This window comes from Giraffa tippelskirchi, chromosome 4, assembly GCF_054371585.1.
Source record: "Giraffa tippelskirchi isolate mGirTip1 chromosome 4, T2T-mGirTip1v1.2.pri, whole genome shotgun sequence".
In the NCBI taxonomy this organism is placed as follows: Eukaryota; Metazoa; Chordata; class Mammalia; order Artiodactyla; family Giraffidae; genus Giraffa; species Giraffa tippelskirchi.
In genome coordinates this window covers 132,843,103-132,867,692 of record NC_137278.1, presented here as the reverse complement: position 1 = coordinate 132,867,692, position 24,590 = coordinate 132,843,103, and the positions used below count along the sequence as shown (strand labels likewise).

General features: G+C 39.4%; 2 protein-coding genes and 1 long non-coding RNA gene across 5 annotated transcripts in view; all 3 read left to right on the top strand.

Annotated features, from left to right (window-relative positions):
- The window catches only part of LOC145545191 (uncharacterized), a 113,806-nt gene extending 89,790 nt beyond the window's left edge, over positions 1–24,016 (top strand). The window contains exons 5-9 of one of the 3 annotated variants that reach the window (XR_014081933.1): positions 2,090–2,309; positions 11,399–11,459; positions 12,357–12,414; positions 14,045–14,306; positions 23,892–24,016. This is a non-coding gene — a long non-coding RNA (uncharacterized LOC145545191). The remainder of the gene's footprint in view (positions 1–2,089; positions 2,310–11,398; positions 11,460–12,356; positions 12,415–14,044; positions 14,307–23,891) is intronic. The other 2 variants (XR_014081935.1, XR_014081934.1) reach the window with 2 other exon arrangements.
- Positions 3,951–4,886, top strand: LOC145545179 (olfactory receptor 8S1-like). Its single transcript, XM_081589078.1, has one exon. It carries the CDS (start codon positions 3,951–3,953, stop codon positions 4,884–4,886), a length of 936 nt encoding a protein of 311 aa, XP_081445204.1.
- On the top strand, positions 16,781–20,194 carry LOC145545182 (olfactory receptor 8S1-like). The gene has a single exon (XM_081589080.1). The coding sequence runs from the start codon at positions 18,814–18,816 to the stop codon at positions 19,747–19,749; it is 936 nt and encodes a 311-aa protein (XP_081445206.1). The 5' UTR covers positions 16,781–18,813; the 3' UTR covers positions 19,750–20,194.
- Positions 24,017–24,590: the final 574 nt, after the last annotated feature.

Here is a 24,590-nt window from a genome sequence, read left to right as displayed (position 1 = left end):
GTGAGAAGATCTTTATATTAATAATTTGCCATTTCTTTAAAAATTAACATGTAGATATTGTCCTTCCTTAAAAGAAGGTTAGTAAAGAGTTTTGTGCTCGGGGCCTGGAGTGAGATGGGTCATGAATTTACATAATGTAGCTGTCTCACTGATAAACTGTGGTACTTCCATTTTAGGATAGAAGTTCTCAGGTTTTGGATCCATAATCAAAACTTCTCTAAAATTCTCTGAAGATTCTAGAGTGTTCTCAAGCTAAGACTTGGTCCTATGGTCAGGTCTATATTACAGAGTAAATAGGGAAGAATTGGACCAGCTTCTATGATGAATTTTTATACTTAATCCCAAATTCTTAAATTTTCACATTCTTGAAAAGGATGACTTTTGTTCACTGTATTATTCTGTTAGTACAAAATCCAGAGAAGTTCTTTACTTTCAAAAGTATTTTATACAGACTCAGGTAAAACAGACTTTTACAGGTTCTTCATTGATGAATCTTCATTATTTTGGGTCAACCCCTTGGACAACAGATCACACACTGGACAAAACTCATAGGTGATTCAGATATACATATTCTAAATAAGAACTCAGGGTTTGGGAATTATATGAGTCCTTGATAGGCATAGTAACAGGGGTAGGGTAGTATGCAATAGCAAGTTCAAGGACTGGGAAATTTACCTTCTGAGAAGGATAATACCTTTTACTGCAAGTCACAAAAGATACCAAGATTAGATTTGTCTGGTAAACACCAAAGCTAGAGATCCCAGGAATGATTCGGAGTTCAAGAGGTAGATTAGAGTTACTCTAAAGCAGACATGAGAGCCCCAGGAAAGACTGAATCTGAACGTACAACTACATATCAGGGTTCTATCTGATGATGAGAAAAAAGGTGAGAAGGATTGATCACCTTGAATAATGGAGAATAATCTCTCAGGTAGGTGCATTCATACAGCAATTTAACAAGATTTACAAAAAAAAAAAAAAAAAAACCAAAGAAAATGGTAATAGGATCATATATATTGGTTATTACCTTAAACGTAAATAGATTAAATTCACCAAGCAAAAGACACAGACTGACTGGGTGAATACAAAAACAAACATACATGTAGACTTGTCTTCAACTGCATGTATAACACAGTACCTTAGGGTGAACAGACTCAAAACTACTTATTAAATAACTGATGAATGGAGGGCTTCCCCGATAGCTCAGTTGGTAAAGAATCCACCTTCAATGCAGGAGACCCTGGTTTAATTCCTGGGTTAGGAAAATCCACTGGAGAAGGGAATGGCTACCCACTTCAGTTCTGACCTGGGAATTCCATGGACTGTATAGTCCATGGGGTTGCAAAGAGTTGGACACGACTGAGCGACTTTCACTTTTGATGGATGGATAGATGAATGGATGTTGCATGTTAAGCAAAATGTAATGTGATCCCTCTGAAGCAGGGATCTGTAGGTGTTGATTTCAGAAAGAGCTAAGCCCTCTGTCAGTCTATTATAGCAAAAGGAGATAAGCAATCTGCCTCCTCCCTTTCTCTCCTAATTTCAGGCTCCCTTAACTCCCTTAACTCATTTCACAGGTGAGAAAATGTAAGCCCCAATATTATCTAACTTGTCTAGATCCCCACACTGATTAGCTCTTTGAACTACAACTTGAACATCTGGGCTTGGAAATAATCACCAAGAGTTTTTGCTACATAATCTGTCCAGTTTTCTTAACTTTTTGTCTTTATTTAACAATAATTGATTGCAGGTTCATTATATTTTGATCTGTGTGTGTGTGTGTGTGTGTGTGTGTGTGTGTGTGTGTGACTATAGGCATAAAAACTAACAGCCCAATTCCTGCCCTGTCATTGTAGAAACTGCACTCTCATTGTAGAGACAAAAATGACACACATATCACTAGGTGATGAAGATTTTAATACAGATGATGGAAAAACTTACAGTGTATTGATGAATTGTTATATATCAAAGGGAAACAGACAAGGTTTTAAGTCCCTGGACTAGAAAGAGGTAAATTAGAATCTTGAATTTGCTTATTTATCTTTATTTTCCTCATTTGAAAAACTAGGGTTAATAATTATTTCCACAGAGATTTATGTGAGAAATGAGCAGGAACTGATCAAAGAAGAACTCATGGAACAAGTGCACCACAAAATATATCAGCTTGAACCAAGTCAGAGAAAAAAAGGAAGGTCCAAAGGGTGATCAGAAACAAGCAAAGCTATCTGACCTCAGCAGTGGGGCATCAAGAGAATCCATAGGTCATTAACGCTTTGAAATGCAACTAAGGAGTTTGGCCTGTTCTCTAAGTAAGTGATGTAGAATAAAAGCCTTTGTTTAGTAACCGAATGAAGCAGATTTAAATCCTTGCTGTTGAAAGAACTAATCAGTGTGGGGATCTAGACAAGTTAGATAATATTGGGGCTTAACTTTTCTCACCTGGAAAATGAATTCAATCTCTTCTCTCACCATCCATCATATACACACAAATGTAATACGTACACACAAACACACACCCCCCAGTAGAAAACATGTGAAAGTCATTTGTTTAAGATAAACTGCTACCCAAACACAACATGCTATTAATACCATTAATCAGTTAATGAATCAGTTTTAAATAGGGCAGTAAAGACCAGGTAATAAAGGTGATTGGAAATCTGCACCTCTCCTGGATGTTTGCTGGAATCTAAAAGATGATGAGGAAAGCTGTGGAATACAAGGGCTCAGACTAAGGAGATGGTATAATATAGTCATAAGGCAGTTCTCCGGTAGGCCTGTAGAGTGGATGATATCCTCACATTTCATCCTTTTGGGAAAAATCTTGTGGGGCAAGTTCAGAGCTCACAGATGGCCCAGCAGAAAGCCAGGGAAAACAACACCATGGAACCACTGAAGGCAGATATGAGGGCTATGAAAATGAAGATCAGACCAGGCAGGAAGAAACATACAATTGCCTCTTAAACATTGCAGGAGTTAGGGGCAGCAACCACCCTCACAGCTTCCCACAAGTTGAAAATCTGAGTACTGCGATCTCTGCCTCAAAATCAATGACATTGAGCTATATCAAAGATATCTCTTGGTAAATGTCACATTGCACTTGAAAATAAGTGCATTATTTTCAAATATCTTTTGATATTGATCTCTAACCTAATTCTACAGTGATACGAGAATAGACTCTGTATGATTTCAATACCTTTAGATCATCAAATTTTTGCACCTAATCTTTTGTCCCTGGATATGTTCCAGTTCTCCTAGTTCGTAGTCTATGAGAACTTGAATAGAATTTGTATTCTACTGTTGTGTGAAAATTATGGGCTTCCCTGGTGGCTGAGACAGTAAAGAATTTGCCTGCAATTCAGGAGACCTGGGTTTGATCCCCTGGTTGGGGAAAATTGTATAAATCTTAATTATGTTGAATTGGTTCACAGTGCTTTTCAGGTCTACTATATCCTTCTACTTCTCTGTATATTCATTCTATTAGTTTTTGAGAGTTTGATATTGAAACTCCAACTAAAAACCTTATCTATTTAAAAAAATAATTGTAATATATAGTGAAACTATATGTAACCTTGTTCAGTATTTTCCAAGTCTCCTGTAAATGTGTTATCATATTTTCATAATTTAAGAAAATGACATTGATAAATGGCATACAATGGCAGGAAGCTAAAACAGTTAAATTAGAACTCAAGACTAGCTCTTTTGATTCCACATATTGTGATCTCTAATCCAACATAAATCTTTTCCTCACATTTAGTTAAAGATCTGTAAAATGAAAACACAAGTACTCTATTTATTTAAAAATATAAGTGGACTGCCATGATTCATATCCATGTTGTTCAAGGATCGACTCTATAAGGAAAGAGAACAGAACAATGCCTTCTGGAAACTGCTATAGAAAGAAGAAATTTCAGTCCTCTTCCTAATTTTTCTGTAAAGAACAATGACCATAAATGGCCACAGGGAATCACAGCAGCATTACGGAGTTCATCCTCCTCGGGCTATCTGCCGACCCCCACATCCAGGCTCTGCTCTTTGTCCTGTTCCTGATGATTTACCTTCTGACTCTTCTGGGAAACCTGCTGATAATACTTGTGATCCATACAGATTGTAACCTCCACACACCCATGTACTTCTTCTTGAGCCATCTCTCCTTCCAAGACCTCTTCTATTTTTCAGTCACTGTACCCAAGATGCTTGAGAACCTCCTGTCTCAGAGGGAAGTCATCTCAGTAGAGGGATGCATGGCTCAGGTCTTCTTTGTGTTTGTCACTACTGGGATTGAGGCTTGCCTGCTCTCAGTGATGGCCTACAACCGCTATGCTGCCATCCGCCACCCTCTGCTCTACAGACAGGTGATGAGGAAACAGCTGTGTGTGAGGTTGGTGTGGGGCTCCTGGATTGTGGCCTTTCTGGATGCACTCATCAACATTCTCCTGGCTTTGGATTTGGACTTCTGTGAGGTTCAAACCATCCACCACTACTCCTGTGAGTTGCCTTCCCTCTTTCCCCTCTCCTGCTCTGATGTCTCCACCGATGCTGCAATGCTGCTCTCCTCTGCCCTCCTGCATGCCATTGGGACCTGTGTCCTGATCTTCTTCTCTTACACCCGCATTGTCTCCACCATCCTGAGCATCAGCTCCACCACAGGCAGAAGCAAGGCCTTCTCCACCTGCTCCTCCCACCTCACTGCAGTGATCCTGTTCTATGGCTCAGCCATTCTTCGTTATCTCATGCCAACCTCAGGTTCGCTTCTGGAGCTGATCCTCTCCATACAGTACAGTGTAATCACCCCCCTGGTGAATCCTCTCATCTACAGCTTGAAGAACAAAGAGGTGAAAGCAGCTCTGAGAAGAACGATTCTAAAATATTTACAATGTCTCAGATAGCATGGAAGAGATAGAGCATGAAGGGAATGCAGAAGAGAACTGCAGCAAGAAATCTAAAGATTGACATTAAGAAGTTCCTGATTTCCTATTGTTACATGTAGCACTGTGCATTGTTGATTCTCCCTTCTTAAAGATATCAAGGTAAAGTATAGGAGCTATTTTCCTTGCCATGGCTCAGAATCAGTCCTACTCAAAGACACAACATATGACTGAGAAAAACATCAGTTTCCTAGATTTAGTTAATGACATGTCTCTTTATGAGTCACATTTTTGAAAATCATTCAAATTAGAATAAACCCTGAAGTATTTTTTGTTCTCAATTTTGTGTTTGAATTGATGTGTCTGGGGGAGAGTTTTTTTCTAGGAAAAAATCCTGAACCTCTGAAAAAGGAAAAACAAAGACTTGGGCTTTATGGGGTGGAGCACAAGCCCATTATGGGGTAGTGCCTCCAGAGACAGGCATAAGTAGATAAATGTGATCAACAGATGGGAGCTGCAATTTGCCAGGTACATGCTCGGTGCTTGCTCATTCAGTCATGTCCCATTCTCTGCAACCCTATGGACTATAGCCCGCCAGGTTCCTCTGTCCATGGGATTTTCCAGGCAAGAATACTGGAGTGGGTTGCCATTTCCTCCTCCAAAGCATCTTCCAGACCCAAGGATCAAACCCCAGTCTCCTGTGTCACCTGAACTCCAGGCAGATTCTTTACCGCTGAGCCACCAGGGAAGGTATACTTGTTCTCTATTGCAGCCATAATAAGTTATCACAAATTTATCAAATTAAAATAACACCCATTAATACCATACAGTACTCTAGGTCAAAAATGTCAGTGGATTCCACTGGGTTCTCTGTTAGCATCTTACAAGGCTGAAATCAAGGTGTTGGCTGGGCTGTGCTCTTACCTAGAAGCTCCAGGGAAGAATCTGCTTCCAAGTTCATTCAGGTACTTGACAGAATTCCGTTCCTTGAAACTGTAGGTTTGAGGTCGCCAAATCCTCACTGCCTGTGGGATGAGGATTGCTTTCAATTTCAGAAGTCGCTTCACTTCTTACGTGGCAATCTCCATTTTCAAAACAGCCAGCACATATGGAGTACTTCTCATGTGATGAACCGCTCTCCTTTCCTCTCTTCTACACCTGGAGATAATACTCTGCTTCAAAGGGGCTCCTGGAATGTGATTAGGACCACCTGTATAATCTTGTATTTTAGTTTTCTCATATTTTAAGATCAACTAATCTGGGACTTTAATTACATCTACAAAATCCCTTTGCAGCAGTTTCTAAATTAGTGTTTGATAACCAGAGAGTGAGAACTTTGAGGGGCTATCTTTAGAATTCTTCCTTTCACACCAAGTACATTTATCAATGTGATACTTCTACTAGAAAAATACAGCACAAAAGGGAATAAAGTTGTAGTGATGTGGAGAGAAGAAATGATGAGAGAAGTGGGAAGGGAAAGGATTCAATAAGAGAAAATAGTGTTAAAAAAAAATCAGAGAAGGAACCAGTCTAGAGAGGGAGATGATTAAACAACTGTCAAAAGCAGAACTTCTGTCTGTCCTAGAATAAGTATGGATCTAAGAAATTCAGTGTATCAATGCTTGGGGCTGATAATGAAGAAAAACTTTTGTTCTGGACTTTACAATGAAGCAAAATACAGAAATATGCTCCTACACAAAGCCTGTAGTAACTTCTTTCAAATTAGGGTGGGAGGGCGTAAGAGCATCGGGAATCCTTTTAGTCTTTCTCTTTCTCCATATCTCCCACTTTGTGTCTCTGTGCCCACCCAGGACCCTCAATTTACCTTTGTAACACAGAAGAAACTTTGTATTCCATTACAAGTTAATCATTAAAGGGATGTTGCCTATAAGCTTAATTATACATAATGGTCCATCTCTAGGAACCCTGCCTCCCAGGTAATGATGAGCATTAAGCTAAAATACCTTTGTTTAGCTCACAGGAAATATCCTGACCAGACCCACCTGTGAATGACTGCAGGGAAGAAGAAATTAACACATCCACTCAGGAAGCTGACTGGAACAAGGAAATATTTGACTTGACTCCCTCCCTTTGTTGTATAAATGAAGCCTGAATTCTTTTAATAACTCAGGGAAGATGGTTCTTTGGGACACAAGCCCACCATCTTCTTGGTCTGCTGGCTTTCCAGAGTAAAGTTGTTATTCCTTGTCTCAGCAATTCATCTCTCAATTTGTTGGCCTGTCATGTGGCAAGGAGTGCGAGCTCAGACTCAGTAACAAGTTCTGCAGAAGTCCTTCGACTTTTCACCTAAAAGATACTTGCCTAAAAGCCATTTTGCCAGTTATCAATTCTTCTTGCAAAACACTTTTTCTATAATTACCAACCTTTAGATTTGCACACAAGGTAAATATGTTTCAGCCCACTTTAACATTTTGTTTCACTTTCAATCTATGTCCCTGTTTTGCTTCTTTGGGGGGACTTTGGCCAATTTATCTTACTTGTATTGGCCTATTTTAACAAGTTTCATCAAACATGCAATATTCATTTGTGATTCACTAAATCTTTTTGAAGATCCTTATGTTCTGCTATTTTTAACATTTTACTTTATATGAAACAAAATGCCTACTCAATTTTTGTTGCTATGTCTTCACTAAATTTTTCCCAATAATTTAGAGTAAGAATAAAAATATGTCATGGATATTTTAAAATATTTAAAATTTGATACACTTTATTTTTGACTCAAATTATAAATGATTATTGAATTATATTTTATTAATTAATACTCATTGACATTTTCTGTGTAAATATTTAAATAATAAAATAATAAAACAGATGAACTACCTAAAACTGTAACACAGAAATAATTTTATTTCTATCCTTCTAAATGTGTTCTACAGAAAAATGTTTTTGTATGCATTCTTTTATATTCATTATTAACACTATCATTATACCAAGAATGATATAATAAATATTTCCCATTACTTTCGATTTTCAAAAACCTAATTTTCAATTATTATCCAGTGTCATTAAGTATGGGCTTTCCAGGTGGTGCAGTGGTAAAGAATCCGCCTGCCAATGCAGGAGACACGGATTTGATCCCTGCAGGGGATCAGGAAGGTCAGGAAGATCTGGAGTAGGAAATGGCAACCCACTCCAGTATTCTTGCCTGGAAAATTCCATGGACAGTGGAGACTGACAGGTTACAGTCCATAGGGTTGCAAAACAGTCAGACACAACTGAGCATGCACATGCGCATCGTTAAGTATACCCCCCAAATCTAATGTAAAAATTCCACTATATTAGACATATTTTCAGCCTTTTACCACAATACCAACTTCTTTATTTCTCATGTTGCTGCAAATTGTATCGAGGGCAGAATTGTGCTGTGGTAAACAATACTGCATTAACCAATTTTGGGCATGAAGTTTTCTCTCATGCTTATTTCTCTCTCTTATTTCTCCGAGTCCAAATAATTGGGTCCAAGGTTATTAACACAGTTAGAATTCTTGATACTGCTCAATTTAAATAAGACAAGACTAAAACCCTCTGAGTAGTAAATCCAGCATATTCATGAATTTTGTTCTCAACTACAGCAAGTGACAAAAGAAAGGGATTCCAATTATCCTATTCTGCCTTAAGAAATGAATATCAAAACCTCTTAACTTTCACAAGCAGAATGTCACTCTAAATTTTATTTCCAAGGCAACATACCATGAAATAAGACAGCCTATTGAAATTATTGCCTTTTGGAGATTAAAGGTTACATTCATACATCAGAGCAGCAGTGTCTCAAGTTCCGCAGCCTTACAATGACACATTTCACATAGAATAGTATTTGCTTTTCTGTAACTAAAAGGTAAGAACCATTATCTGCTTTTCATTTTACCGAGATTTCTCTGACAAGCATCTAGAGGGCCTGGAGTTTTTAAAGGCAAGTGTTGAAATCACTTTAGTTAAAGGCAATAATGGGATTACTTACAAAATGAATGTGAGTCACACAATATTACAGTAGTGTCACTTGAAGGTAGCACATCTTATATTCGAATCTGCATGTATATCCTATATCTTGCACACATGATTTCCTTTTTCATTATGCACTAGCATTTAAAATCTGGGTTAGAGAGTTTGTAATTCACCTTTGTAGGTTACAAATTATACAAGATTTAAAAAACAATATTGCTAAGTATGAAATGAATTTCTAACATTATTTCAGTTTAGTTCAGGTCAGTTGCTCAGTCGTGTCCAACTCTTTGTGACCCCATGGACTGCAGCATGCCAGGCCACCCTGTCCATCATCACCTCCCAGAGTTCACTCAAACTCATGTCCATTAAGTTGGTGATGCCATCTAACCATCTCATCCTCTATCATCCCCTCCCCCTCCCCACCTTTAATCTTTCCCAGCATAAGGGTCTTTTCAAACGAGTCAGTTGTTCGCATCAAGTGGCCAAAGTATTGGAGTTTCAGCTTCAGCATGAGTTCTTCCGATGAATATTCAGGACTGATTTCCTCTAGGATGGACTGGTTGGTTCTTCTTGCTGTCCAAGGGACTCTCAAGAGTCTTCTCCAATACCACAGTTCAAAAGCATCAATTCTTTGGCACTCAGCTTTCTTTATAGTCCAACTCTCACATCCATACATGACTACTGGAAAAACCATACCTTTGACTAGATGGACCTTTGTTGGCAAAGTAATGTCTCTGCTTTTTAATATGCTGTCTAGGCTGGTCATAACTTTTCTTCCAAGGAGCAAGTGTCTTTTAATTTCATGGCTGCAGTCACCATCTGCAGTGATTTTGGAGCCCAAAAAACTAAAGTCTGTCACCATTTCCACTGTTTCCTCATCTATTTGCCATGAAATGATGCAACCAGATGCCATGATGTTAGTTTTCTGAATGTTGAGTTTTAAGCCAACTTTTTCACTCTCATCTTTCACTTTCTTCAAGAGGCTCTTTAGTTCTTCTTCGCTTTCTGCCATAAGGGTGGTGTCATCTGCATATTATTGATAAGGGAGGTTATTGATATTTCTCCCAGCAATCTTGATTTCAGCTTGTGCTTCCTCTAGCCCAGCGTTTCTCATGATGTACTCTGCATATAAGTTAAATAAGCAGGGTGACAATATACAGCCTTGATGTACTCCTTTCCTGATTTGGAAACAGTTTGTTGTTCCACGTCCAGTTCTAACTGTTGCTTCCTGACCTGCATACCGATTTCTCAGGAGGCAGTCAGGTAGTCTGGGATTCCCATCTCTTTAAGCATTTTCCACAGTTTATTGTGATCCATATAGTCAAAGGCTTTGGTGTAGTCAATAAAGCAGAAGTAGATGTTTTTCTGGAACTCTCTTGCTTTTTCGATGATTCAAAGGGTGTTGGCAATTTGATCTCTGGTTCTTCGGCCTTTTCTAAATCCAGCTTGAACATCTGGAAGTTCACGGTTTACATACTGTTGAAGCCTCCTAGCCTGGAGAATTTTGAGCATTACTTTACTAGCGTGTGAGATGAGTGCAATTGTGTGGTAGTTTGAGCATTCTTTGGCATTGCCTTTCTTTGGGATTGGAGTGAAAACTGACCTTTTCTAGTCCTGTGGCCACTGCTGAGATTTCCAGATTTGCTGGCATATTGAGTGCAGCACTTTCACAGCATCATCTTTCAGGATTTGAAATAGCTCAACTGGAATCCCATCACCTCCACTAGCTTTGTTCGTAGTGATGCTTTCTAAGGCCCACTTGACTTCACATTCCAGGATGTCTGGCTCTAGGTGAGTGATCACACCATCGTGATTATCTGGGTCGTGAAGATCTTTTTTGTATAGTTCTTCTGAGTATTCTTCCCACCTCTTCTTAATAGCTTCTGCTTCTGTTAGGTGCATACCATTTCTGTCCTTTATTGTGCCCATCTTTGCATTAAATGTTCCCTTGGTATCTCTAATCTTCTTGAAGAGATCTCTAGTGTGCTCTATGTTTTCAGTATACTACCACTGGTCAACTTCTTTTTGGATGTGCTTTATCATGGAGGACAAATGCTTTGTCAGGAAAATAGATTGAGTGACTTTGTTGTTTATATCCCTACTCCTCCTTGGTTAGCCAATGTAAAATCTAGAGCCATGTGAATCCACAGGACTATATTTCTAATGACCAGTCAGCAATAACAGATTGTAAAGAATTAAGGCAGTTACTGATTTGTTCTAAAGAGTTAACCAAGTCTTTCAGCTAATAGGACAGCAACTTCATTTCATGGAAATATTACCCAAATCATGGTGCTTCATTCATGCCAGGGATAGTGGAACCTATCCTTCTGTGAAAGTTAGTAAATCATGGGTTACAGTCTCCCATACCACAAAAGCCACACCAACTGTGTGATGACTTCAGGTATGCGTCAGTTCCACAAATGAAATAGGTGCCTCTATAATTTATCATACCTTTTTCCTCAAAGATGCAAGTTTCACCTAGATATACAGTGGTAGAAAATCATACCTGATTCTATGATTTAGGTGGCTGAAAAAGGTGACTGACTCTCCTCTTTATTTGCATGTTCCAGGCTATGGGTTACACAAGCAAGAAAGGGATGAAAATCTACAGCCTTTCAAGCAGCCATGGAGGTAAGACCAAAGACAGTCTGGATGGAAAAGGGCCCTTCACATTCTGCAAAGTTTCTGAGATAGGGCTTGATTTTGAAAAACAGTGACAGGTGTAAGGGCAAATACAACTTAAAAATAAGAGGCTTATTTTTCCCTGTGAAAATATAGGAGACTTCTCCTCCCACCCTCTTCTTAGAGCATTTACTATGGAAAATTTTAAGTTCTTTCTCTGACTCTAAAATGCACACAAATCTTCTTAAAAGTTAAATAAGCTTCTTACCAGCTTTATGACGGAGGAATGTGTTTCTCAAGGACCTGAAAGCCATCTCTCTGAACTACAGTCATCAAGAAAGCAAGTGAATGCAATCTGTGCCTCCCTCCAAAACTGTCTTATAGATGTGAGAAGTTTATTTTTCCTTTAGATAAAGCCAATTCGCAAACAGAGATAGCCACCTCAATTACCAGGCGAATCTGAGAGGAACTATGAGTAGCAAACGGTGCTTTAAATTCTCTTACTTGGTGACTAGTTATCATTTATCTCAAGAACAAGTATGTAACAAATCGTATCTGCTCAGCTATATAAATGAATGAGACTCTGTATGTTCTCCTAGCAGATTTTCTTTGATGCACGTTACATTCTGGATTAGTAATTATTCAACAATAAAAGTATTTTCTTTCTCTTTTACCTTTGTGGAGAAGTTTTCTGGATTGGGAGATTTTGTTTTTAACTATATTTCTCCAATACAGGCAAATGAGTTGCCACAGGCAATGGTCAATGACCAACACGTAAATGTTCTTGAGTACTAGAAATAGTCAGTCTTGCCTGAATTACTGTCCAAAATAACAGTATTTTATAAGAGCCTCAGCAGAAGGTCACATAGTACCATTAGGTGTTCATGACTATTTCTTACCTTGCAGTTCACAAAAGCACAATGAAAGTCAATATGTTATCAGAACTTTGAGGATACACACTCAGGTAAAGTAGATCACTACCTCAAGCATAAAATGCAAAGAGGAGTGTTTCTTTACCTTTTTTTTTGAAAATAATCTTCATATCCCAAATCATTTTCTCTAAGGTCCACATTCCTCTAGGACATCAAATCTGTATTCAGTAAGATCTGTGTATGTGTGTATATAGAATATATATTTTAGTGAGCTCTAAATCTGTTTTCAATGTTACAACTGTTCAGAATAACTGTGCCAAATAATATATTTAAATGACAATTATATTTGTTTTAAAGCTTAGCCTTTTAAAAGAATTTTGTCTAGTATACTGTAAGACAATATTTATATGTTGATTTTATATCTTAATTTGTGTACTTTGAAGACAATTTATTTATAAGTAGGTGAGAATGTAGCAATTAAAACAAGGGGATTGTGTTGTGACTAGGTTCTTTGTTGTCTCTGTCTCTTTTGAATTCTGGTCTTTAGAATTTCTGAAGATTAAAAGAAGAAAGACTACTAAATAATTCCCTAAATACTGTATGAATCCATGCATTCTGAAGTCAATTAGTATATTTACACTTATTAGGAGAAAAACTGCCTTTTTTCTCTACCCTTTTAAGTTCATGACTAGGACTGTTGTAACAAGAGGCAGATTAACAAGAGAAAAGCATACAGATTTATTTAATTTTTATGTGACATGGGAGCCTCATAAGGAAATGAAGACATGAAGAAACAAGTAAACCCAAGTGATTTTTTTCAGCTATATTAAAATATAATTGACATAAACACTGTGCAAATTTTAAGTGTACAATGTATGGATTTGATACACATATATTGCTCTATGATTACTGCCATAGTGTTAGCTAACACTTCCAGTAATGGGGAGATTTGATTAAGGGTACAAACCTGATTGTATATATGGAAAGACTGAAAAGTCATGGAAAGATGTCATAGGACAAAGGTGAGCTAAGTGTAGTAAACTGAAAGTGGAAGAATGTGATTAGCAAGGCCAGTTCATTCAGGTTCCTCTGTGTCTCTTCATCTTCGGAGATAAGGATGACCTGTTCCTCCAGGTTGTGTAGGGCACCTCTCATATGAGGGCTTTACGATCTCCTTCAGAGAAAATCAGAAAGTCCCTCCTGCACAAGCCATTTCTCAAATTCTTTTAGCATGAATATTCAATATGGCAGGTGCTATATTTTGGGACAGAGTTCTCGTCCTAGGCCATAACTTCAACACAGAAGCTCCAAAAGAACACACTTAATAGAATCACCTGAGGGTCTTACAAATTTCAACTTGTCTAGTTAATGAGTTTCAAATTGGGCAAGCTATGACTTCAGGGAATAACAAGCATTGGCCCAAGTTCTACACCCGAAACTAAGTTAATTATACGTACATTTTTTTTAAAAAAAAGACATTGGTTCCTCCATCTGGGATTCCAGGCTCAGCCAGCCAACTACTGATTGCCTAATCTATATGTACCCTTCTGAGGGATTATATGTGAGAGTCACTCATATCACAAATTCTCATGTGATTGCATTTAGAATCAGAGAGGAAACTAAATAAAGAGAAGTCTAAATGGTTGAACCTGAGTCCCCTGGAGAGATGCTCTTTACACATCTTCTGTTAAGGATTTGATAGTCTTCTTATGTAATTTGTAGGAGCGAAAGCCAGGACAAATTCAGAACTCAGAGGATACGTGTCTTGAAGCTTCTGCCTTTAAGAAGATACTCTGGGGTATCAGTTTTCTGCTCTCAGTATGACTTCTAACCAGAAAGAAAAAAGGATGTCTTGCTTTTTCTATAAGTAGGCTACAGAAATACTGATGCCCATAGGCATAGAGACCATCGCAGTCCAGATGAGAGCCCACCATGAAAAGACCAGAGCGACAGGAAACCTGAGTCAGAAAAAGCCCAGAACTTGGTAACGTCCACTACAGTTGCTCTAAAGTTTTTCCTCTCCCTTTCCTAGTCCTTGTCTTTCCCTCAGCTAATCCACCCTTCTTTTCCTGTCTTCTCATCAACTTTCTATCTGCTGGAGACTGAGCTCCCTGACCTAGGACCACATTGTCCATACACTGAGGACTTTGTGCTCAGTTACTCTGAGCAGCCACTTGGGAAGAATCTCTAACCTCAGTTAGTTATGCTGACTTTGGGATCAGGCACATCTTACATCTTGGGTTCCAGCTCCACACTGGCCTGGGCTCCAGCAGTGCAATGAAACCTGGCACCAGCAGGTGGAAGCGTAACAGTTAAGCTGGATGGGGAAAGTATACCCACCCAGAGTAGATAGCTGATGGTCGAGAGGACACCAGAGCAGATCAGAGTACACCAGAGAACATACTAAACAGCAGATAATGGTAACTCAGAGGAAACCCTCCTCTTCTAGGATGTCACACCACACATACTACAAAAAGTTCAGTTTGTTCCTATTAATAATTCCCCTTGACCCCAACAAATACTGATGATGTGAAGCACACAGATAGAGAGGGGTAGAAGTCTAAACAGGTTTGAGGGGTGAAAGCGCCGAATCCTAGCCACTAGACTACCAGGGAATATTATTGTAAAGTAATTAGCCCCCAACTAAAATAAATAAATTTATTAAATAAATAAATAAATAAATAAATAAACAGGTTTGAGGGAAAATATCTGAATTCAAAAATTCCAAGTTTCCTCCAACGTTCACCATCCCCCTGTCCAGGTGCCTGTCTAGACACCGATGGTCTTTCTGCCGCTTTTTCCTGAGTATTCAATTCCTACTCCACTCCATCTGCATTTGGTCATGAAGAATACTCCCACGTTCAGTGAATAGAGGAAATATTGAGCCTCTCTCCATATCATTTTCAATATTAAATCAATCCCAGTATTTATGCAATTAACTAACATTTTAAAAACTTAAATACATGTAAGGGCAACAAGACTTTAGGTACCCCATGGTATATGTTACAGATCTTCTTCTCCAAGGAATGACCTAGACACCTATTTCCTTACAAAGAATATGACAAAGCTGGACACATGTCAAGTTCCTGAGCCCAAATTCCAACTCTAAGGCTTACATCTCTATGACCTTAAGAACGTTTTGTAAGTTTTCTGTGTCTCATCCATAGAAAGGTCTGTGTTAGGACTGTTTCATAAGCAAATAGAATCACATTACCCAGCCGGCCTCCTGCCCTACTGCTGCATCACATAGGCCCACCCTCCAGGACCAAAGTTTTTCAGATTTGGACTCTCAGATAACAATTCCCTGATATCTTCTGCAGAATCTGGCATGTTCTTTGGTGCACAGTTAGAAACACAAATAAACACTGTGGTCAGGTATACTTTTAAAAGTCAGTCTAGAATGAAACAAGCAATTCCATTTAATTCATTCAGAAAATTCCAAACACTTGGAGACATTTTCAAATTCTAGAAGATAATGATAGAAATTATTGTTGTTTGTTGTGATTGTTATTTTGCTAGTGAAGACAGTAGAGGAAGTACTCACTTTGACAGGACTTAAACTCACAGATGAGAGAGGCTCCTTAAAATAGATATTTTTTCAGCAAGTTGCTCTCATTGTTCACTGAATCAGTTAATTTGGGTCATTCTGAACTGCAAATTCCGGAGAAGGCAATGGCACCCCACTCCAGTACTCTTGCCTGGAAAATCCCATGGATGGAGGAGCCTGGTAGGCTACAGTCTATGGGGTCGCTAAGAGTCGGACACGACTGAGCGACTTCACTTTCACTTTTCCCTTTCATGCACTGGAGGAGGAAACGGCAACCCACTCCAGTATTCTTGCCTGGAGAATCCCAGGGATGGCGGAGCCTGGTGGGCTGCCGTCTATGGGGTCGCACAGAGTTGGACACGACTGAAGCGACTTAGCAGCAGCAGAACTGCAAATTCAGCTACTGGACAGACAGATACAATCTGGATCTAAGTTCTGCTATGACTCATAGTCATAAGGATTTAAGAAAGAATGAATAAATAAACTGAATAAATTAATGTTCAGAAAACAATGAATGACCAAGTGAATGTTATAGGCTTTAACAGCCTTTCCAGTATGGTCTGAAATGGGCTAGTAAGCATTGGATATGTTAAGTACACTACTGGTTACACAAAACTGAGACAGTCTGTACACACACACACAAACATATATATACACATATACCATCCTTTGCTTCCCACTTTGTTGTCTTCTTAGTGCTGAATCCTTATCAAGCTTATGATTCTGCAAACTTTCCCAAAGAAATTACCTAAAAAGCCTATCCAATTCACTTCATTTTTTTATTCAACATATTTGCTATGGAAGACCAACCATATGTGCTTTTCACTGGACCAAGAGTTATGGTATGGAGATACAAAGTAATATAGAACATAATCGCTCTCTTCAAAGAACTGTAGTGTTATTGTTTGGGAAGGAAAAAGAAAAGAAAGAAATGTGCCATATACATTCTAACCACTAACTGCCAAAAGAAGACAGTGATTCAGTAAAGGCATAAAATGAAGGGAGTTGCTTACAGTGGGTGAGCTGATGAATTAGCACAGAGTGGAAGTATATCTGTTGAAGTCCTCCCAGAACAGATACTTTGGTAGTAGTAATATTACATGAAACTGGGAGAGAGGGAGAGGAGCCTGTGAAAGACAAAGAGGAAGGAAATAGAATTGGGCTGGAAAAGCCTTCAGACCAGATATGACACTGCTAACAGGAGAGAGGAAAGGAAAGCAGAATCATCTAGGGAGAGTTTCAGACTCCAGTACAGACCTGTCAAGGATTATCCAACCCTTAGATGGATTGGGAGCTCCAGGGCAATGACTGACCCTTAGACAAGGCAAAAATGGTCAAAATGTGATATCTAAGGTATGCTCAGTTGTTGACTGCCTGGGAAGTTTGGCTTCCGCTAAAGCTGCAGTTATTTTCAAAGCACCAACTGGATGCTGTCAGCAAGTTCATCATTTTCAGCTGAATGTTGAGTTCTTTCTCCCAACTGGAGCGCCTCAATGGCTGCCACATGAGGAGAATCAGCATATTTAAGAAAAACATAAGAAAATGGAAGGCAGAAGTGCCAGATGAGAACAATAATGAAGACATAGGCTAAATCCTGGGATAGTCACTTATTCACTCTGGTAAGACAAGATATTCACATACTTCTCATTCTACATTAGAAAAATTAGGATATAATGATCTACCCAGAATGTTTTGTGAAGTTAAATGAGAAAATGACAATTTTAATTGAAATACAACACATAACCTTTTATTATATTCAAGTATACAACATAATGATTTGATACATATATTGCAAAATGATCACCAAATGAAAGCCAAGCCTTTAAGTGAAAGTCACTGCATGGTAGAAAGACCTGATGTCTCCAGACATAGAGAACAGACTTGTGGACACAGTGGGGGAAGGAGAGGGTGGGACAAATTGAGAAAGTAGCATTAACATATATGCACAATCATGTATAAAATAGATAGCTAGTGGGAAGCTGCTGTATAACACAGGGAGCTCAGCTCGGTGCTCTGTGTGATGGGGTGGGAGAGGGAGGGGAAATATATAATTATGACTGTTCTGTAATGTTGTATGGCAGAAACCAACACAATATTATAAAACGATTATCCTTGAATTAAAAATTTTAAAATACAAATGTGAAGAATAAAAGAAATATGGATTTTCTATTCCATAAATTAGCAAATAAAAATAGATAAATCATGACCATACAAAAAAAAAAAAGACCCAGAGTCCTGAGGTTTTATAGAATTGAATTATATAGACTGGGGACTTGGACGAGTTATCTAATTTATGATAGTCAAATTTCTAATTCAAAGAAAGTAGTCAGCAGTATCCTCCTTATCCTTTCTTCACATATCCAAAATTCAGATACACACACACACACACACTCTCACACACACATACACGCAGAGTCACACTCTGTCATCTTTTAATCTTGTCCCAGAGAGTCAAATTGACAATAGATGTTAATGCATAGCGTCAATAATAAAAAGCTAAAGAAAGATAAAACAATATTATTAGGAAGTTATGGATTCTAAAAGGGTTTTGGAGTGGAAGATTGGAAAACAGGGGAGAGAAGGCAAAAGCTGAAACAGCTTCCCAGCAACTCTGCCATGATTTACAAAACATGCATAGAGTATTGCTGGTAAAGCAGTGCCCAGTTGAAGGAGACAGAACAAATTAGTCACAGACAGGGTCTGCACAAATTAGCAAATTTCTTCAGTGTCTTTAAAACAGAATGTCACCTATGGAAAAATCACTGTTTGAAATAGAACCCTAGAAGGGGAAGCAAACATTATAGACATTTGATAAGGACATACATGAAATCTAAATAATCAGGAGTAAGTACATAAAAGTGGATCCCTTTCTCCATAGTTGGGTGTAGTAAAGAGAAGTTTCAGGTACATTGTTATATTTCTTTCTAGGAAAAATCCTTTCTAAATGGCCTTGAGGAACCACAGCACCATCACTGAATTCATCCCCCTTGGGCTGTCTGCTGATCCCAAAGTCCAGATACTGCTCTTTGTGCTTTTCATGGGGATTTACCTCCTAACCATGATGGGGAACCTGATGCTGCTGCTGGTGATCAGAGCTGATTCTCATCTCCACACACCTATGTACTTCTTTCTGAGTCACCTCTCTTTCCTGGATCTTTGCTTCTCTTCAGTCACAGTTCCCAAGCTCCTGGAGAATCTCCTGTCTGAAAAGAAAATTATTTCAAAAGAAGGCTGCCTGACTCAAGCCTTCTTTGTGTTTGATATTGGAGGGACAGAAATCTTCTTGCTCTCAGTGACGGCCTATGATCGCTATGCTGCCATCTGCTACCCTCTGCTCTACAGTCAGTTGATGAGCAGCCAGCTCTGTGTGAAGCTGGTACGGGCTTCATGGGGCCTGGGTTTTCTGGATGCAGTTATCAACATCCCCCTGGCTATGAACTTGAACTTCTGTGAGAATCATATCATCCCCCACTATACCTGTGAACTGCCCTCTCTCTTCCCTTTGTCCTGCTCTGATATTTCCACCAATGTCCCTGTCCTGACAGGCTCCACACTGCTACATGGCTTTGGTACATTCTTCCTGATCTTCTTCTCATACACACGCATTGTCTCCACCATCCTGAGCACTGGCTCCACCACAGGCAGGAGCAAAGCCTTCTCCACCTGCTCCTCCCACATCACTGCAGTGAGCTTCTTCTATGCCTCAGCTTTCCTCCGTTATCTCATGCCAACCTCAGGTTCACCTCTGGAGCTGATCTTCTCCATACAGTATGGTGTAGTTACTCCGCTAGCAAATCCCCTCATCTATAGCCTCAGAAACAAAGAAGTAAAGACAGCTCTGAGAAGAACCCTGGGGAAATGTTTGCAATGGTACAGGTAGCAAGCTGTAAAGAGAAGAGAAATTAGGGTCATTTGTAGAGATGTGGATGGACCTAGAGACTGTCATACAGAGTGAAATAAATTAAAAAGCAAAAAACAAATACCAAACTATTGTTGTTCAGTTGCCCAGTCAGGTCCAACTTTTTGCAACCCTATGGACTGCAGTACGCCAGGCCTCTCTGTCCTTCACCATTTCCTGAAGTTTGCCCAAGTTCATGTTCATTCCATCAATGATGCTGTCCAGCCATCTGATCCTCTGATGCCCTCTTCTCCTTCTGCCCTCAATCTTTCCCAAAATCAGAGACTCTTCCAATGAGTTGTCTGTTCCCATCAGATGACCAAAATACTAGAGCTTCAGCTTCAGCATCAGTCTTTCCAGTGAATATTCAAGGTTGATTTCCCTTAAGATAGACTGGTTTGATCTCCTTGCTGTCCAACAGACTTTCAGGAGTCTTCTCCAGCACCAGAGTTTGAAGGCATCAATTGTTTGGAGTTCTGCCTTCTTTATGATCTCATCTCACAACCATATGGGACCACCAGGAAGACCATAGCCTTGACGATACGAACCTTAATGGCAGAGTAATGTCTCTGTTTTTCAGCACATTGTCTAGGTTTATCAATGCTTTTTTGCCTAGAAGCAATCATCTTCTGATTTCATGGCTGGAGTCACCATCCACAGTGATTTTGGAACCCAAGAAGAGGAAATCTGTCACAATTTCCACCATTTCCCCTTCTATTTGCCATGCAGTAATGGGGCCGGATGCCATGATCTTGGGTTTTTTAATACTTAGTCTTAAGCCAGCTCTTTTTACTCTCCTCTTTCACAATATCATATATTAATAAATATATACGGAATAGAGACACAGACGTAGAGAACAAACATATACATACCAAGGGGGAAAGTGGGGGTTGGGATGCATTAGGAGATCAGGATAGACACATATACACTATTGATCAGTTCAGTTCAGTTCAGTCACTCAGTTGTGTCTGACTCTTTGCAACCTCATGGACTCCAGCACACCATGCCTCCCTGTCCATCATCAACTCCCAGAGTTTACTCAAACTCATGTCCATTGAGTTGGTGATGTCATCTAACCATCTCATCTTCTGTCGTCCACTCCTCCTCCTGTCTTCAATTTTTCCCAGCATAAGGGTCTTTTCAAACAAGTCAGTTCTTCGCATCAGGTGGCCAAAGTATTGGAGCTTCAGCTTCAGCATCAGTCCTTACAATGAAAATTCAGGACTGATTTCCTCTAGGATGGGCTGGTTGGATCTCCTTGCAGTCCAAAGGACTCTCAAGAGTCTTCTCCAACACCACAGTTCAAAAGCATCAATTCTTTGGTGCTCAGCTTTCTTTATAGTCCAACTCTCACATCCATACATGACTACTGGAAAAACCATAGCTTTGACTAGACAGAACTTTGTTGGCAAAGTAATGTCTCTGCTTTTTAATATGCTGTCTAGGCTGGTCATAACTTTTCTTCCAAGGAGCAAGTGTCTTTTAATTTCATGGCTGCAGTCACCATCTGCAGTGATTTTTGGAGCCCAAAAAACTAAAGTCTGTCACCGTTTCCACTGTTTCCTCATCTATTTGCCATGAAGTGATGGGAACAGATGCCATGATGTTAGTTTTCTGAATGTTGAGTTTTAAATCAACTTTTTCACTCTCTTCTTTCATTTTCATCAAGAGATTCTTTAGTTTTTCTTCGCTTTCTGCCATAAGGGTGGTGTCGTCTGCATATCTGTTGCTGCTGCTAAGTCGCTTCAGTCGTGTCTGACTCTGTGAGACCCCATAGACGGCAACCCACCAGGCTCCGCCGACCCTGGGATTCTCCAGGCAAGAACACTGGAGTGGGTTGCCATTTCTGAGGTTATTGATATTCTCCCAGCAACCTTGATTCCACCTTGTGCTTCATCCAGCCCAGCTATTCTCATGATGTACTCTGCATATAAGTTAAATAAGGAGGGTGACAATATACAGCCTTGATGTACTCCTTTCCCTATTTGGAACCAGTCTGTTGTTCCATGTCCAGTTCTAACTGTTGCTTCCTGACATGCATACAGATTTCTCAGGAGGCAGATCAGGTGGTCTGGTATTCCCATCCTGTGAAGCATTTTCCACAATTTGTTGTGTCCCATGTTCTTATGGCAGAAAGTGAAGAAGAACTAAAGAGCCTCTTGATGAAGGTGAAAGAGGAGAGTGAAAAAGTTGGCTTAAAGCTCAACATTCAGAAAACTAAGATCATGGCATCTGGTCCCATCACTCCATGGGAAATAGATGGGGAAACAGTGGAAACAGTGTCAGACTTTATTTTTGGGGGCCCCAAAATCACTGCTGATGGTGATTGCAGCCATGAAATTAAACAACGCTTACTCCTTGGAAGGAAGGTTATGACCAACCTAGATAGCATATTGAAAAGCAGAGACATTACTTCCCCAACAAAGGTCCATCTAGTCAAGGCTATGGTTTTTCCGGTGGTCATGTATGGATGTGAGAGTTGGACGGTGAAGAAAGCTGAGTGCCGAAGAATTGATGCTTTTGAACTGTGGTGTTGGAGAAGACTCTTGAGAGTCCCTTGGACTGCAAGGAGATCCAACCAGTCCATCCTAAAGGAGATCAGTCCTGGGTGTTCATTGGAAGGACTGATGTTGAAGCTGAAACTCCAATACTTTGGCCACCTCATGCGAAGAGTTGACTCATCGGAAAAGACCCTGATGCTGGGAAGGATTGGGGGCAGGAGGAAAAGGGGACGACAGAGGATGAGATGGTTGGATGGCATCACCGACTCGATGGACATGGGTCTGGGTGGACTCCGGGAGTTAGCGATGGACAGGGAGGCCTGGTGTGCTGCGATCCATGGGGTTGTAGAGGGTCAGACATGACTGAGTGACTGAACTGAACTGAACTGAACACAGTCAAAGGCTTTGGCATAGTCAATAAAGCAGAAGTAGATGTTTTTCTGGAACTCTCCTGCTTTTTTGATGATCCAGCGGATGTTGACAATTTGAAATCTGGTTCCTCAGCCTTTTCTAAATCCAGCTTGAACATCTGGAAGTTTACAGTTTACATACTGCTGAAGCCTGGCTTGGAGAATCTTGAGCAGTACTTTGCTAGCGTGTGAGATGAGTGCAATTGTGCGGTAGTTTGAGCATTCTTTCGCATTGCCTTTCTTTGAGACTGGAATGAAAACTGACCTTTTCCAGTCCTGTGGCCACTTCTGAGTCTTCCAAATTTGCTGGCATATTGAGTGTAGCACTTTCACAGCATCATCTTTTAGAATTTGAAATAGCTCAACTGGAATTCCATCACCTCCACTAGCTTTGTTCGTAGTGATGCTTTCTAAGGCCCACTTGACTTCACATTCCAGGATGTCTGGCTCTAGGTGAGTGATCACACCATCGTGATTATCTGGGTCGTGAAGATCTTTTTTGTATAGTTTTCTGAGTGTTTTTGCCATCTCTTCTTAATATCTTCTGCTTCTGTTAGGTGCATACAATTTCTGTCCTTTATTGTGCCCATCTTTGCATGAAATGTTCCCTTGGTATCTCTAATTTTCTTGAAGAGCTCTCTAGTCTTTCCCATTCTATTGTTTCCTTCTATTTTTTTTGCACTGATCACTGAGGAAAGCTTTCTTATCTCTCTTTGCTATTCTTTGGAACTCTGCATTCCAACGGGTATATCTCTCCTTTTCTCCTTTGCCTTTCACTTCCCTTCTTTTCACAGTTATTTGTAAGGCCTCCTCAGACAATCATTTTGCCTTTTTGCATTTCTTTTCCTTGGGGATGGTCTTGATGCCTGCTTCCTGTACAATGTCATGAATCTGCTCTGTATAAAATAGGTAACTCATGAGAACACACTGTATAGCACAGGAAACTCTACTCAATGCTCTATGATGACCTAAATGGGAAGAAAATCTGGAAAATAAAGGGTATATGTATATGTATAGTATAGCTTATTCACTTTGGAATACAGTAGAAACTAACACAACATTGTAAAGCAACTGTACTTCAGTAAAGCAATTTTTAAGTAAAAAATAAGAAATAAAATTTTTTAATGGGAGATGATAAATTAGGAAAGAACTATAGGCTTCAGGATATCTGGTGAGTTAACACTAACAGCTTCCTAATGGTCCTCTGTTTTAGATGCTGAAAGATGCCACAGAAAAGCATGAAGATACTTTGAGGGTGGGGTCAAGACGGGAGATGACAGTTCAGATTCAACCCTACTCAAAGGCATATCAATGGAAATATAGATATATTGGCCAAAAGTTGTACTTAATCATAATTTATTTCTCTATCATTTCATTGATACTGAGTAAAGTTGTATGCGTATTGAATGATTTTTTGAAATTAAATAGATAGAAAGGCAATGAAAAACATAAGATTTCACCAAAAGTGCTGAATTTCAGGGAAAGAAAAGTTGTCAACTTAGGGCTTATGGTAGGGTTGGAGCTTTGAATGGGAAGCCTTGGAGATTAAAACGTGCTATGTTCTGCCCAGAGTGACTATCAAGTGAGTGACTTGGGTGATGCCAAGAACTCTGCTTTTCTATTACATGAGAGTTGGAATTTGAGGGGGAATGTTGCTCACTCAAGGTAACACAAGAAAATTTAGCCTCTCCAATATCTCACCTTCCTTAAAGCACTGGTTTTCTCTAGTTCGTCTGCTGGAGAATGCAAGGGCTGTTAGTCTTCCTTCTCATTATTTTAGCAAGAATTTATGAAATATAAAAGACGTGTTATATGACACAGCAATTTCATATTTTCTGAGTATTTGTACATGCTACTTATGATTTTACTCAAAATTCATTGCGTTTTAAAGTCATAACTTGCAATCATCCAA